The sequence below is a fragment of the Anabrus simplex genome, chromosome 1 (assembly GCF_040414725.1).
Source record: "Anabrus simplex isolate iqAnaSimp1 chromosome 1, ASM4041472v1, whole genome shotgun sequence".
Lineage (NCBI taxonomy): Eukaryota > Metazoa > Arthropoda > Insecta > Orthoptera > Tettigoniidae > Anabrus > Anabrus simplex.
The window spans coordinates 350,218,263-350,234,221 of NC_090265.1; the positions used below are offsets into that span (position 1 = coordinate 350,218,263).

Below are 15,959 nucleotides of genomic sequence, written 5' to 3' on the forward strand. Positions count from 1 at the left end.
GTACTTCCCGGACTTGGTCCAGGTATTCCACCCGGTCAGTTGGGTCCCTAAATCTTTGCCATTTTTTCCTATAAGAATTTTTAATATGGATCAAATCCTTGAGGAGATCCAGCGTGGTGTCGTCTTGGGTGCCTTGGCGGTACTGAACCCGCGGCCGGACTGCGTTCTTGGTCATTACCCGTCCAGGACCCGTTTCCGGTGCGATCCGCACATTTTATGACGGCCCAGAACATTATTATTATTATTATTATTATTATTATTATTATTATTATTATTATTATTATTATTATTATTATTATTATATGTTCTGGACACCACAGCAAGAACGTTCTCCGAAGGAAAAGATGGCTGTTGAAAACGAACCCAGGAAAGATTAAAAATGATCGATTTATGATCAGAATAAGTACATCGAAAGTCTACAGCCTGTTTCCAGTCATTCAACAGGGTCAGGAATGGAATGAATAAAGCCCCATCTAGTGGCGACAATAGGAATTGTGCCGGCTGCCGAAGCACTCCCCTGGGGCAATGATCGATGAATGACAAATGAAATGAAATATTGGACAGTGTTGCTGGAATGAATGATGACAGGAAAAACCGGAGTATCCGGAGAAAAACCTGCCCCGCCTCCATTTTGTCCAGCACGAATGTCACATGGAGTGACCGGGATTTGAACCATGGAACCCAGCTGTGAGAGGCCGGCGCGCTGAAGCCTGAGAAACGGAGGCTCCTTATAAGTACATTATGAACAGTAAGATCAATTGGTCTCACCTCCTTTTACACCCCACCGCCGTTAAGTTTATTTACCCCCCCCCCCAAAATTTTTTTTAAAGAAGGCGTGTTTCTCTATGTTTAAAGGAGATTCCAAACACCAATGTTCACGTCTATTACCTTCAGTTTTGAGATATAAGTATCCCCATAAAAATTATTCACTTTTTACACTTCTTTTCACACTCCCCCCCCAAGTGAATTTTCCGGCAAAAAATACTTGTTTCTTTAATAGTAAAGGATCTTCTAAATACCAATTATCACGACTCTAACTTCTTCTGTTTTTGATTTATGTGTCCTCTTGAAAGGAATTCAACTCCTTTTCACTCCCACCCCCCAAGATTGCCCACCCCCCACCCCCCGCAACGCGTTTTTCTTTGTTTTTAAAGGAGATCCAAATACCAATTTTCACGCCTGTAATAACTTTAATTTTTATTAGATGTACAGTAGAGTCTCGATTATCCGACCTAAACGGGACCTGGAGTATGTCGGATCAGCGAAAATGTTGGATAATACAGAATACCTTTGAAAATGAACTAAAACAAACAGGAAGGTCATACTGTATTACTAAAACAATGACATGTTTTACGGTACATTATTTATTGAAGTATCAATTGAATTGTACAGTACATGCAGTACTGAACCAAAATATTTCAAATGTCTTACGAAAAGAAACTTGTCAACAATTAAGGATGAAAGGAGTTTCCGCCAACATTTCCTCTTCAGTGTTTCCAGCATACGTTGGAACATGAATTTGATGTCACCACTTCTAAGTTGCTGCTCATTTGGGTGTGATGGAGCGTTGTCTAGTTGAGGAAGAGGTTTGGTAGGGAGATTGTTTGAAGCTGGAAATGTTTCTACATCTGGAACAAACTGTGTAACGAAACAGTCTTTAAAGATGTCAGCAGACATCCAGACAGCCTTCTGATTCGTGTTATGGACTGGAAGAGAAGAAATATTTTTAAATGCCCTAGGCTTCTTTGATTTACCAATCATAAGCAATTTTCCTTTTAAGTTGCCACTAACATTACTACAGCCAAGAACAGTAAATCTGCGAGGGCTGCGAGAGTTTTTGATGGCAGCATCTTGAAATTTCATCCAGTCTCATAACAATTAAAAATCTGATTACCGGTTAATCCTTCAGCAAGTATTATTACTTGACGTTCCTTTTAGAATGTCACAACCTCATCGGAGTTTTTCTCCACAGATATTAAACTGCCTAATGCCGTACCGTGTTTTCCACTGATGAAGCCAACCAGCACTGGCAGGCAGCAAATGTAGGGTCGGTCCCCTTCATTAAACTCCTTCTGGAAATACACTGCCTTTTCTTGCAGAATGGGGCCAGATATTGGCAGGCCCTTTTCCCGGTTTTGAATGAACCAAAGAAACAGTGCTTCACTTACTTTTTCATACACACATTTCTTCATTGTTTTTCTAATTTCCAGTGCTTCACTTGTTGCTCTGGTAGAGCACCATTTTTAAAAACCTTCCCTCTTTATTTTTCCACTCTCCCACTGTAACACGCCCAATACCATATTCTGAAACCACTTTTGAAGAGCTTCCCTTTTGTCCAGTCTCTTTAACGCACTCAGCTTTTCTTCCATAGAAAGAATCACTTTCATCCGTTTACTCGCCATATTCACAGAGGAAATGAAAAGTATAACATTCGCACCCAACCGATACTACACTGAACAATGACTGAAGAATCGCTCCACCTGTTCTTGAGAAAAAATCGGTCCTACCGCCAGCAGTCAGGCCAGTGGTGTTCCCATGGCCGCACCCTCCACACCGGGTGTCCCAGAATTTAGTCTCCATCAAAAGTTCTAAATTAAGTCTACCAGTGTCGGATAACACGGACCGTCGGATAAGCGAAGGTCGGTTGAGCGAGACTCTACTGTATGTATTCTCATACAATTAAGTCAATTAATTTTCAATTCTTTCACCCCCCACCTTCATTGGATTTTTCGAGAATACGTGTTTCTTTATTTTTAAAGCAGATTCCAAATATCAAATTCCATGTCTGTAACATCTTCATTTTTGAGATATCAGTAGCCTAATTAAAAGAATTCAACACCATTTTCAGTCACTTATACCCCCTCCTCCACCCAAGTGGTATTTCCGAAAACTAAAAATACACGTTTCATTATTTTTGATAGAGATAAAAATACCATTTTTCACTTCTGTAACATGTTAAGTTTTTGAGATATACTGTAGAAATTCTCATTTTAAAATTTCACCCCTTTTTAGTTCCCCTTAAGTGGAGTTTCCAAAAACAAATCACCTGTGTTTCTTTACATTTACAGGAGATTCCAAATACCCACTTTTTACGTCGGTAACATTTTACGTTTCTCAGATATTCTGTAAATTTAGATTTTCAAAAAATTCACCCCAATTTGTCACTCCTGTTTAACTGCCATTAATTGGATTTTCCAAACACAAATAATATGTGTTTCTTTGTTTTTAAAGGAGATCACATATACAAATTTTCTGTTTTGTAATATCTTCAGTTTCTGAGATATATGTATCCTCATTAAAGGCATTCAACCCATTATTCACCCTTTTACACCCTTCCTATTGGGATTTTCCGAAAACAAAAGAATAGGTGTTTCTGTATTTTTAAGGGAGATTTTAAATAACCAATTTTTACATCTATAAACTTTTAAAGTTTTGAGATATAGATACATTCATTTTAAAAATTCACCCCCTTTTCATCCCCCGTTAATTGGATTTTCCAAAAACAAAAAAATACGTGTTTCTTTATTTTTAAAGGAGATCCCAAACACCAATTTTCAGGTCTGTAATATCTTCAGGTTCTGAAATATAAGTAACTTAGCCTCTTTAAAGGCATTCACCCCCTTTTCACTCTTTTCCACCCTTCCTATTGGGATTTTCCAAAAACAAAAAAATATGTGTTTCTTTATCTTTAAAGGAGATTCTAAATACCAATTTTTACATCTACAAACTTTAAAAGTTTTGAGATACAGATACACTCATCTTAAAAATTCACCCCCTTCCCTCCCCCATTAGTTGGATTTTCCAAAAACAAAATGTATATATTTCTTTATTTTTAAAGGAGACCCCAAACACCAATTTTCAGGTCTGTAATATCTTCAGTTTCTGAGATATAAGTATCTTCATTAAAGGCATTCAACCACTTTTTCACCCCTTTTCACCCCTCCTATTGGGATTTTCCAAAAACAAAAAAATACGTGTTTCTTTATTTTTAATGAAGATTCTAAATACCAATTTTTACATCTGTAAACTTTAAAAGTTTTGAGATATAGATGCACTCATTTTAAAAATTCACCCCCCTTTTCACTCTCCCATTAATTGAATTTTCCAAAAATAAAAAATACGTGTTTCTTTATTTTTAAAAGAGATCAAAATTACCAATTTTCAGGTCTTTAATATCTTTAGTTTCTGATATTTAAGTACCAGTATCCTGATTAAAGGCTTTCAACCCCTTTTTCACCATTTTTCACCCCTCCTATTGGGATTTTCTGAAAACAAAGAAATATGTGTTTCCTAATTTTTAAAGAAGATTCTAAATACCAATTTTTACATCTGTAAACTTTTAAAGTTTTGAGATATAGATACATTCATTTTAAAAATTCACCCCCTTTTCACCCCCCATTAATTGGATTTTCCAAAAACGAAAAATACGTGTTTCTTTATTTTTAAAGGAGATCCCAAACACCAATTTTCAGGTCTGTAATATCTTCAGGTTCTGAAATATAAGTAACTTAGCCTCTTTAAAGGCATTCACCCCCTTTTCACCCTTTTCCACCCTTCCTATTGGGATTTTCCAAAAACAAAAAAATATGTGTTTCTTTATTTTTAAAGGAGATTCTAAATACCAATTTTTACATCTATAAACTTTAAAAGTTTTGAGATACAGATACACTCATCTTAAAAATTCACCCCCTTCCCTCCCCCATTAGTTGGATTTTCCAAAAACAAAATGTATGTATTTCTTTATTTTTAAAGGAGATCCCAAACACCAATTTTCAGGTCTGTAATATCTTCAGTTTCTGAGATATAAGTATCTTCATTAAAGGCATTCAACCACTTTTTCACCCCTTTTCACCCCTCCTATTGGGATTTTCCAAAAACAAAAAAAAATACGTGTTTCTTTATTTTTAATGAAGATTCTAAATACCAATTTTTACATCTGTAAACTTTAAAAGTTTTGAGATATAGATGCACTCATTTTAAAAATTCACCCCCCTTTTCACTCTCCCATTAACTGAATTTTCCAAAAATAAAAAATACGTGTTTCTTTATTTTTAAAAGAGATCAAAATTACCAATTTTCAGGTCTTTAATATCTTTAGTTTCTGATATTTAAGTACCAGTATCCTGATTAAAGGCTTTCAACCCCTTTTTCACCATTTTTCACCCCTCCTATTGGGATTTTCTGAAAACAAAGAAATATGTGTTTCCTAATTTTTAAAGAAGATTCTAAATACCAATTTTTACATCTGTAAATTTTTAAAGTTTTGAAATATAGATACATTCATTTTAAAAATTCACCCCCTTTTCACCCCCCATTAATTGGATTTTCCAAAAACGAAAAAATACGTGTTTCTTTATTTTTAAAGGAGATCCCAAACACCAATTTTCAGGTCTGTAATATCTTCAGGTTCTGAAATATAAGTAACTTAGCCTCTTTAAAGGCATTCACCCCCTTTTCACCCTTTTCCACCCTTCCTATTGGGATTTTCCAAAAACAAAAAAATATGTGTTTCTTTATTTTTAAAGGAGATTCTAAATACCAATTTTTACATCTATAAACTTTAAAAGTTTTGAGATACAGATACACTCATCTTAAAAATTCACCCCCTTCCCTCCCCCATTAGTTGGATTTTCCAAAAACAAAATGTATGTATTTCTTTATTTTTAAAGGAGATCCCAAACACCAATTTTCAGGTCTGTAATATCTTCAGTTTCTGAGATATAAGTATCTTCATTAAAGGCATTCAACCACTTTTTCACCCCTTTTCACCCCTCCTATTGGGATTTTCCAAAAACAAAAAAATACGTGTTCCTTTATTTTTAATGAAGATTCTAAATACCAATTTTTACATCTGTAAAATTTAAAAGTTTTGAGATATAGATGCACTCATTTTAAAAATTCACCCCCCTTTTCACTCTCCCATTAATTGAATTTTCCAAAAATAAAAAATACGTGTTTCTTTATTTTTAAAAGAGATCAAAATTACCAATTTTCAGGTCTTTAATATCTTTAGTTTCTGATATTTAAGTACCAGTATCCTGATTAAAGGCTTTCAACCCCTTTTTCACCATTTTTCACCCCTCCTATTGGGATTTTCTGAAAACAAAGAAATATGTGTTTCCTAATTTTTAAAGAAGATTCTAAATACCAATTTTTACATCTGTAAACTTTTAAAGTTTTGAGATGTAGATACACTCATTTTAAAATTTCGCCCCCCTTTTCACCCCCTTAGTGATGGAATATCCTAAAATCCTCTCTTAGCGAGCACCTACATCTTAATATGAATATATCCCCTAAATTTCATTTCTTTATGTCCAGTAGTTTTGGCTCAGCGATGATGAATCGAATCAGTCAGTCAGTCAGTCAGTCAGTCAGTCAGGACAAGTTATTTTATATATATATAGATTTTGAAAACCACCCACACACCTGTACAATGGAATTATTTTTTCCTACTTCCCATCCTCAAACCACGCCAGACATCATCTGAACCTAATAGCTATCATGGGATAGTGGTAGGAACATGCCTCCGAAAAACATTTCTAGAAATACTTTTGCAGAGATTTATGTGGGCATTAGAGTATTATAACCTTGTTCCAAAAAATAAATATGCCTATCTTAAAAGGCGGAGCCCTCATGATGCCATTAATACCCTTATCATTGATGTTTTATTAACAAAACGCCGTGAATACAGTACCATATCTATCTTTTCAGATGTCTAAAGAGCATATGATTCTGTGCCACTTTACCTTCTCTGGAACAACCTCACTTTAAGAGGAATCCCAGTTTGTTTTTTGCATATCTTATGACAATATTGCTTATGTACCGTAAACTCATTGTCAAATCGGCACAATACCTTATCCCTAGTCGCCAAACTTCTCATGGTCTGCCTCCAGGAGATATCCTGAGTTGAATATTATTTGCGCTCTATATGAGCGACTTTGAGCCGTTAATTACGCGCTCGGCCCATTTACTTGCCTATGCTGACAATTTTGTCATCTACTACTCTGATGATAGCATAGATACATGTAGAAATCACTTGTCACAAATCATGGTCGAAGCAATAACATGGCTAGATTCGCATGGCTTTTAACTCTCCATTGCAAAATGCTGGCCTATGACTTTTACTCATAAGCATAGTTATAATCGCTCTCCTATTGCTTTTGCTAGGTATGAAATACCCATTTGCACCCACCATAAATACCTCAGATTAATACATACATACATACATACATACATACATTATCATTATAGACTGTTATGTCTTTCAGCGTTCAGTCTGCAAGCCTCTGTGAATTTACTAAACGTCGCCACAATCCTCGATTTTCAACTAGTGTTGTGGCCTCATTTAGTTCTATACCTCTTATCTTTAAATCGTTACAAACCGAGTCTAACCATCGTCGTCTAGGTCTACCTCTACTTCTCTTACCCTCCATAGCAGAGTCCATTATTCTCCTAGATAACCTATCCTCCTCCATTCGCCTCACATGACCCCACCACCACCGAAGCCTACCGGGCGAGTTGGCTGTGCGCGTAGAGGCGCGCGGCTGTGAGCTTGCATCCGGGAGATAGTAGGTTCGAATCCCACTATCGGCAGCCCTGAAAATGGTTTTCCATGGTTTCCCATTTTCACACCAGACAAATGCTGGGGCTGTACCTTAATTAAGGCTACGGCCGCTTCCTTCCAATTCCTAGGCCTTTCCTATCCCATCGTCGCCATAAGACCTATCTGTGTCGGTGCGACATAAAGCCCCTAGCAAAAAAAAAAACACCGAAGCCAGTTTATGCGTACAGCTTCATCCATCGAGTTCATTCCTAAATTAGCCTTTATCTCCTCATTCCGAATACCATCCTGCCATTGTTCCCACCTGTTTGTACCAGCAATCATTCTTGCTACTTTCATGTCTGTTACTTCTAACTTATGAATAAGATATCCTGAGTCCACCCAGCTTTCGCTCCCGTAAAGCAAAGTTGGTCTGAAAACAGACCGATGTAACGATAGTTTCGTCTGGGAGCTCACTTCCTTCTTACAGAATACTGTTGATCGCAACTGCGAGCTCACTGCATTAGCTTTACGACACCTTGATTCAATCTCGCTTACTATATTACCATCCTGGGAGAATACACAACCTAAATACTTCATTAGACAATAAACTAAACTGGAAGCAGCATATCACCCACTTATGTCACAAAGCTGATGTCTATCTCAAAGTACTTAAAACTGTTACACGTCAGCATTGGGGAGTTGATCCAGTTACAGCCATATCATTATACTGTATAAGGCTACAATTAGATAGTATATGGATTACAGTGCGCACATTATCGATACCGCGTCAATCTCCACCTTAATACAATTTCAAGTACTCTGCATTAGTCTGGGAGCACTCAAATCTACCCCGACAAACGCTCTCATTGTAGAGTCAGGTGAACCCCCATTATTAATTCGACAACAAATGCTGGCTAAGAAATACCTTCTTAAAAAATGTGCAATTGCAACCAACTTGCTTGTCCCAAAATTACAATTACTACATGAATATTATCAATTGCAAAGCCCTAGATGACGCCTAGCACCAGCGATATATTTCACTTATCGATCACTACATATCTATCGTGATTCACTATTGAGAACCATTATGCATCCTCCTTACTCCTTTTCCTTAGCTAGTCTATATTTTACACCTCATATCATTACCCCACCAGCTTCCTGTTTTCGATGGACACAACATGGCAAAGCAAATATAGAACCGGCTATGAAGAAATTGAGATTACCCCTTTCCAAATGAGGAATTGATATATACACGGATGGATCTAAAACCCTGCACGGAGTTGTAGCGGCATTCTGTGTATCCAATACACATGTCACTGAACAATATCACTTACAGAATTACTTTTCTATTTATTCAGCTGAATTTATAAGGCAGCCCTTATTTTTATTAAGATGCAGGCTATTACTAAAGTCAGTATCTACACTGATGCTCTAAGTGTGTTACAGTCTCTATCTTCCTTCACTTTCTCACTAAATTAGTGTCTCTATAATGTTAAGTATCTACTCTACACACTGGATCAATCAGGGGTCTGTCTCACATTAGTCTGGGTGCCTGTGCACATCGGTATATATGGCAATGAACAGGCAGATTATTTTGCCACACATGCTGCTTGACTTTTGATGCCTCCCCTTCATGTAGCTGAAGCTCCAACAGATTATTACCCAATTATAAAAGATAGTGCATATTGTTCTTGGTAAGAGGATTGGCACAAAACTGCCAAGAACAAAGGAAGATTTTATTATCATATACAACTTCACATCCCTCCCAAACCTTGCTACATGAGAGGTTCATATTCCCATTGCCACATCACAAATATTATTAGTTTACGTTTCAACCATCCTCTCACACCTCAATACAAATACAGATTTCACATTAACAACCTGCCTAATTGCATATGCGGTGACCGAGATGGGGATGTTAACCATTTATTTTTTCAACGTCCTGTATATTCTTCCGCTCGTCAAATATTTTTGTGCCATCTTGAGCGCCTTAAACTCCCTTTTCCAACCAGGGTTTCCTGTTTGTTACATAATCTGACACCTGTTATGATTGATACAATCAATAAGTTTATTGACGATTCCAAGCTTGTTTTGTAAACTTCCGTATCACATTAACCTTCTGAAGGCCATATGCTCCGGCTTCCACTAGTGTTTTCTGTAATTCATTTTGTTCTCTTTGACACAATCTTATTGGTGTGCAGTTAGAGGCGAGCTGCTGTGAGCTTGCATCCGGGAGATAGTGGGTTCGAATCCCACTGTCAGCAGCCCTGAAAATGGTTTTCCGTGGTTTCCCATTGTCGTACCAGGCAAATGCTGGGGCTGTGCCTTAATTAAGGCCATGGCCGCTTCCTTCCCACTCCTAGGCCTTTCCTATCCCATCATCGCGACGTAAAGCCACTAGCAAAAAATCTTATTGGTGTGTTACTATGTAATGTAGTGTTAGTTGTCTACGTCCTTTGTGAGAGTGTATCCCATAAAACAAGACTTGTGACTGGGCGAAATATAGGAGCCCATAACCAAAAAGAAGAAGAAGAAGAAGGTTAGCGCTGAACGGCGGCTGTTGGCCTGTTGTCAACACGCGAGCGGAAAAAGTTAAGAGAAAGAAATATGGATTATTATTAAAAGTTGTTTGTTATGGTATAAAAGTGCACAGAAAGTTATAATGGTTAATGACAGAAGCAATGTTGAATTGACAGCGTGGTCAAATTTAGAACCATAATTTATGTAGCAGAAATTAAATATTTCTTAACCAAATTTTGTACTCAGTTCAAATATTTGAGAGGTCTAAAACAGGATTTTACCACTGGTAAAATTGATTTTTGTCAATTGAAGGCAAAATATTTATTTGTGAGATTAGTGAAATATTACCACTATTAGAAATTTATCTGTGTCATTTCATTTGTTTAAATCTGTACCTATTTTTCTGATAGAATTTTCAGTTTTATTTAATGGTGGAGTGACCAGCGATGAAGGAGAAACATTTAATAAAATCAGATTTATTGCTCATTTGTATAGATTTACAACATGAGAAGAATTCAATTTTGTCAAATAATTTTATAAATGCAGCAAGAAGAATGATGTTAATTTTGATATTTATTTGTAATAAAATCCACCAGTGTTTTTATATTATCATTTCATTTTTTGCCATGAGCCTAATCAACTACATTCTCCTTATAATATAAATTTCTTTTAAAAAATGTCCTAAATAGTGAATTTGACCTCTCACAAACGTACCACACTGAGGTACCTCATACTTGTTGATTGAGTGACTCCGGAAAGGGAACAATATCGAATGATACTTACAGTAGACTCATACTGACTTCTATAGAAATTTGTCTGTGTCCTTTTATATATTCAAATCTGTATCTTATTTTTCCTTCTTCTCACATTCGTCTGTCAAAATGTTCACTCTAGGATGTATTCCTATCCAAGTTCGTATCATTCAATATATCACTTCATGTATCACGTGTTTGTTCCTTTCCATTACTTATATCAACCCGTTGGGCTCCTTTTCTGTGTGTCACCATTGTTCATAGACTTTTAGTATTTTACTACCTATGTTCATCTTTATAATTTTTTTAAAATTATCTTTTGCTGAGTTTACCAGCTTTCCTTTTATCCCACACCTGAAGGCAATGGCTGCTACTTTCCCATTACTAACCCTTTCCCATCACACCATTATCAAAAACCCATATATGTTAGTGCATCATTAAACCACTCAAAAATAAAGTGTAATAATTCAACAGCCTGTTTCTGTTGGTTGTTGTTTAAAGGGGCCTAACATTTAAGGTCATCGGCCCCAACAGCCTGTTATCAAACTGTATGTACAAAGGATTCAGATTTCTAAGAATCAGATATGTTCAACACAACATGTTTAGCAAAGGTATAGACTACTAATTTTGATAATATAGCTGCTATTACAAGCATGCACACAAAAATAGATCAACACTTGTGTTAGCATTGCTAAAATACTGGATAATTGCTTTAATGTTGTAATAGTTTAAAAAACAGTATTACTTACAACAGGTGGTCTAGTGCTGCAGAAAAAGGTGTGATGCCTACTCCAGCAGCAATGCATACAGCCACAGCAGTATGCAGAACACCTTCCAGGGGGCTTCGGAATGGACCATCCACTAAAAATCTGAAGTACAGATTGTCTGGTTTAGAAATAAAGTGCATAAACAAAATCAAGATTAGTACTAGGTTTTATCAATCAACTGAAAATGCCACTCCATACTTTGTTAACAATATTATACCCTTCTTATTTGTCCCTACTTAACTACATTCACTGAACGCAACCTGGAAAGTTTGACATCATCATTAAAGAAGATAGATGTGTCACTGTGACTGCAGTAGGTCAGTGCAATGCAGGAAATGATTGCAAGCTTAGGCTGTTGAAAAGTTTGTAATCTATGAGTCCTATATCTGTTTGACAGAAGACCACAAGTCAAATATAGAACCAGCTATGAAGAAATTGAGATTACCCCTTTCCAAATGAGGAGAAGTTGGCTGGGAAGTTCTGCAGCATCCTGCCTACAGTCATGAAATGGCACCATCTGACTATTATCTTTTAAGTTTTGTGAAGGACCACTTCAGTTTTACTTGGAATGTCAACCATTTCATAAATTTTATAAATACCACTAGCATTGGTTAAGAATTGAACCACAAGCACCTGATGAGAAGTCAGTGGTAATGTCACTGAGATACTGAAATGAAGGAAATGATTTTTTATTGTGTATTATGACAGGTGATTAAAGCTGGTTCCATAATTATGAACTGGAAACAAAACTGCAAGGCATGGTTGGGCACCACTGGAATTTCCAAAGACAAAGAACGCAAAGGCAGTGCAGTCTGGTAGGAAAGTTATGGGCGATGTCTTCTGGGATGTAGAAGCTTGCATAATTGCCCCCCTTTATTGTTCAAACACTTCACAAGTTTCATTATGCATAATGTGCAATAAACAGCCTGGAAAGAAGTGCAACCTTCAGCACAATAATGTTTGCCCTCACTATGCTCTGTTCACCAAGGAAGTAATTAGGGAAGTTGGCTGGGAAGTTCTGCAGCATCCTGCCTACAGTCATGAAATGGCACCGTCTGACTATTATCTTTTGAGTTTTGTGAAGGACCACATCTAAGACCAATGGTATGTGATGACAGAAGACACACAGGAAGCAGTGTGTCAGTGTCTGTGGACTTCTAGAATGGAGTTCTATTGTAAGGGGACTTCCAAGCTTGCAGAATGGTATGAAAAATTTGTGCAAAGAAATGGAAATATTGTGCTATTGGTATTGTGATCACAGCCGTAGAAACTTCAGTTTTACTTGGAATGTCAACCATTTCATAAATTTTATAAATACCACTAGCATTGGTTAAGAATTGAACCACAAGCACCTGATGAGAAGTCAGTGGTAATGTCACTGGCCTATCTTGCCTGAGTATGATATGGATGTAAATCTAGAACACAGTCAAGTACTGTTTTATCCCTTGTCGCATCTTCTTTCTACAACAAGTTTGCTTCCTTTCTTCTTTTCAGTCATGCAGGAATTTTATTATTTGTAGCCCACATGAAGTTCTCAGATTGAACAAAATTTGCATAAGCAATAAGGCAAATGACATTTAACTTACATTTATAAGCTTTATCTACAATTACAAGAGAATAATAAGTCAAAATGTTTATTTATCTTTCTTTCTTTCTTAATCTGTTTACCCTCCAGGGTTAGTTTTCCCCTCAGACTCAGCGAGGGATCCCACTTCTACCACCTCAAGGGCAGTGTCTTCGAGCATGAAAGTTTGGGTTGTGGGTATACGACCAGGGAGGAGGACCAGGACCTTGCCCAGGCGACCTCATCTGCTATGCTGAACAGGGGCCTTGGTGGGGGGGGGGGGGGAGATTGGAAGGGGAAGAGGGAAGGAAGCAGTCGTGGCCTTAAGTTAGGTACCATCCCGGCATTTGCTTGGAGGAGAAGTGGGAAACCACAGAAAACCACTTTGAGGATGGCTCAGGAGGGAATTGATCCCCCTCTACTCAGTTAACCTCCCGAGGGTGAGTGGATCCCATTCCAGCCCTCATACCACTTTTCAAATTTTCATGGCAGAGCCCGGAATCAAACCCAGGCCTCCAGGAGTGGCAGATAATCACACTAACCACTACACCACAGAGGCGAACATGTTTATTTATACCAAGATAAAAGCTGACTAAGGGAAACATAAGAAATACTGCAGACAGTACAGTAATTGACCAACTAACGCTCAAATGGAGTATTCTATCATCCAATTCTCTGCACGCATGTACTGTAGGAAACCTATAATGATAACTTAAGCAAATGATGAGTTAATTTAACAGTAGCAATGTAGATAATTTAAATTTAACCTGAAAACAAAGAGAAAGAGATAATGGATCAATACAATAAAAAGTAATAATGATACTAGCATTAAAAAAAATCCAGAGCTACCTTGGAAAAATACAGAACCTATTCTCTAGACATTTGGTGGGAGTTTGAATATTTAGAATATCCAGTCATAAAAATAATGTAATCGGATCAAGACAAAATCTCAGTTTCCAAAATGGCTGATGATTATACCTTCCATTACCAGACCCATATTTGCCATATTTCATAACTACAGACGGGCTCAGAAAAATGTAGATACTCTTTGATAGTTAATATCTTTGTAACAAAATGACATATCGTTGCAATTCTTGCACAGTAGCATAGTCCATTGTTTTCTCAACAGATGATGAAGGTCACGTGAATGGTGTGACAATCTTGGCACGCGTTTTCCAGCAGATAACAGTGCAGAAATGAATGAAGTAAGATTGTTGTTTAAGCAATGCAAGGATGTATTGAAGTGGTTCTGGAAGTATGAAAACATGATGGTGTATGACGGCAATGGCATAACGTGTACGGAACTCAGCCACCAACACGTACAACAATTTATCATATTCGGGATAAATTTGAAGCAGATGGTACTTTTCAGGATGTGCATTAAAAAAAGTCTGGCCGACCAAAAACATCAAGTCCAGCTTCTAGCACTGCTGTGTTGCAACACTTTGCTAGGTCACCTCAAAAATCTGTGAATGAGGGTGCATGTGAAAGCGGGTTAAGCCGATCAACCGTACAACAAATTCTGAAGACTGCAAAGTGGGAAGTGTACATTCCAAGATCGCCGCATGCTATGAACGAGGACGTACTGGATTGGAGGATGGAGTATTGCGAGTGGTTTGAAGGCATGCTTCGTGAGGATGAACGGTTTGCAGGGATGGTTATCTGATCTGACGGTACTGTAAACCACCACAACTGCGTGTACTGGGCTCCTGAAAATCCTCATGTTCACGTGGACAAACATGTTAATCTACCCGGTGTTAATGTGTGGTGTGGTCCGTCATTGCGTGGTTTGATTGGCCCATTCTTCTTTGAGGTGTATCTTCATATGCTGCAAACATCTATTTTACCTGCCATCCGAGAGGTTTGGAAAGGAAAGATTTTACCTACAACAAGTTGGCACTCTGCTTCACTACCACAGAGATGTCAGAGCCTACTTGGATGAAAATCTACCTGGAAGATGGATAGGTCAAAGAAGAGCTGTTGAGTACCCACCACATGCTCCAGACCTTACACCTCTTGACTTATACCTATGAGAGACCTTGAAAAATGAAATTTATCAACAGAAGCCAGCTACACTGAACAAGCTACGAGAAACCATCGAAGCGTCCTGTGCGGCTATCACACCGGCAATACTGACAGCCGTAGTTTGGTCAGCAGTTCGGTGGCATCAACATTTTTTGACTACTAATGGGGGTCACTTTGAACACATAAAAATAACCTTCCCCCGTGCAAGGATTGTAACAGTATGCCATTTTGTTCCATTAATACTGACTATCAAAGAGTGTTTACATTTTTCTGAACCCCTCTGTATCATTAGGGCCACTAATTATGAATGACATGAGGATCACAAAGCTGAAAATGGTAATAAAAATCACTAGCATTAGGGGTACTTTTTCCTGCCAGAAACCCACCCTCTGCCATGCCTTGATCAAACATAAACTCCACACTATCTAGGAACAACACTATAAAATGACTACATCACAAGACAACCTCATTACAAATGGTGAAAATGGTGGAGTAAAATGAAAGAAAACTATAAACTAAACACAGGAATTAAATATTGGTAGCATTAAAAAAAATTACAAAACATGTGCAGAACTGTTCCGAATTGCAATGGATAAAGCCAGAATTGCCATGTTGATTGCCAACATCTGAGGCGGACAGGCACGCAAAGAAGAAGAAGAAGAAGAAGAAGAAGAATCCATTATATTAAAAAAAAAATTACAAATGAATGTTTCACAATATGAAATACCTTCATCAAAATAATCATAATAATTGAAGCATAACCAAAAACAAATGTCAATGTTACATTT

At 37.3% G+C, this 15,959-nt stretch overlaps 1 protein-coding gene across 3 annotated transcripts in view; it reads right to left on the reverse strand.

Moving 5' to 3' along the window:
* LOC136856782 (NADPH oxidase 4) overlaps window positions 1–15,959 on the reverse strand; it is a 287,464-nt gene that overhangs the window by 68,142 nt on the left and 203,363 nt on the right. For all 3 annotated transcript variants that reach the window (XM_068224960.1, XM_067134888.2, XM_067134889.2), the window contains one exon: window positions 11,565–11,684. In XM_068224960.1, coding sequence (XP_068081061.1) covers window positions 11,565–11,684 — 120 coding nt within the window. The remainder of the gene's footprint in view (window positions 1–11,564; window positions 11,685–15,959) is intronic.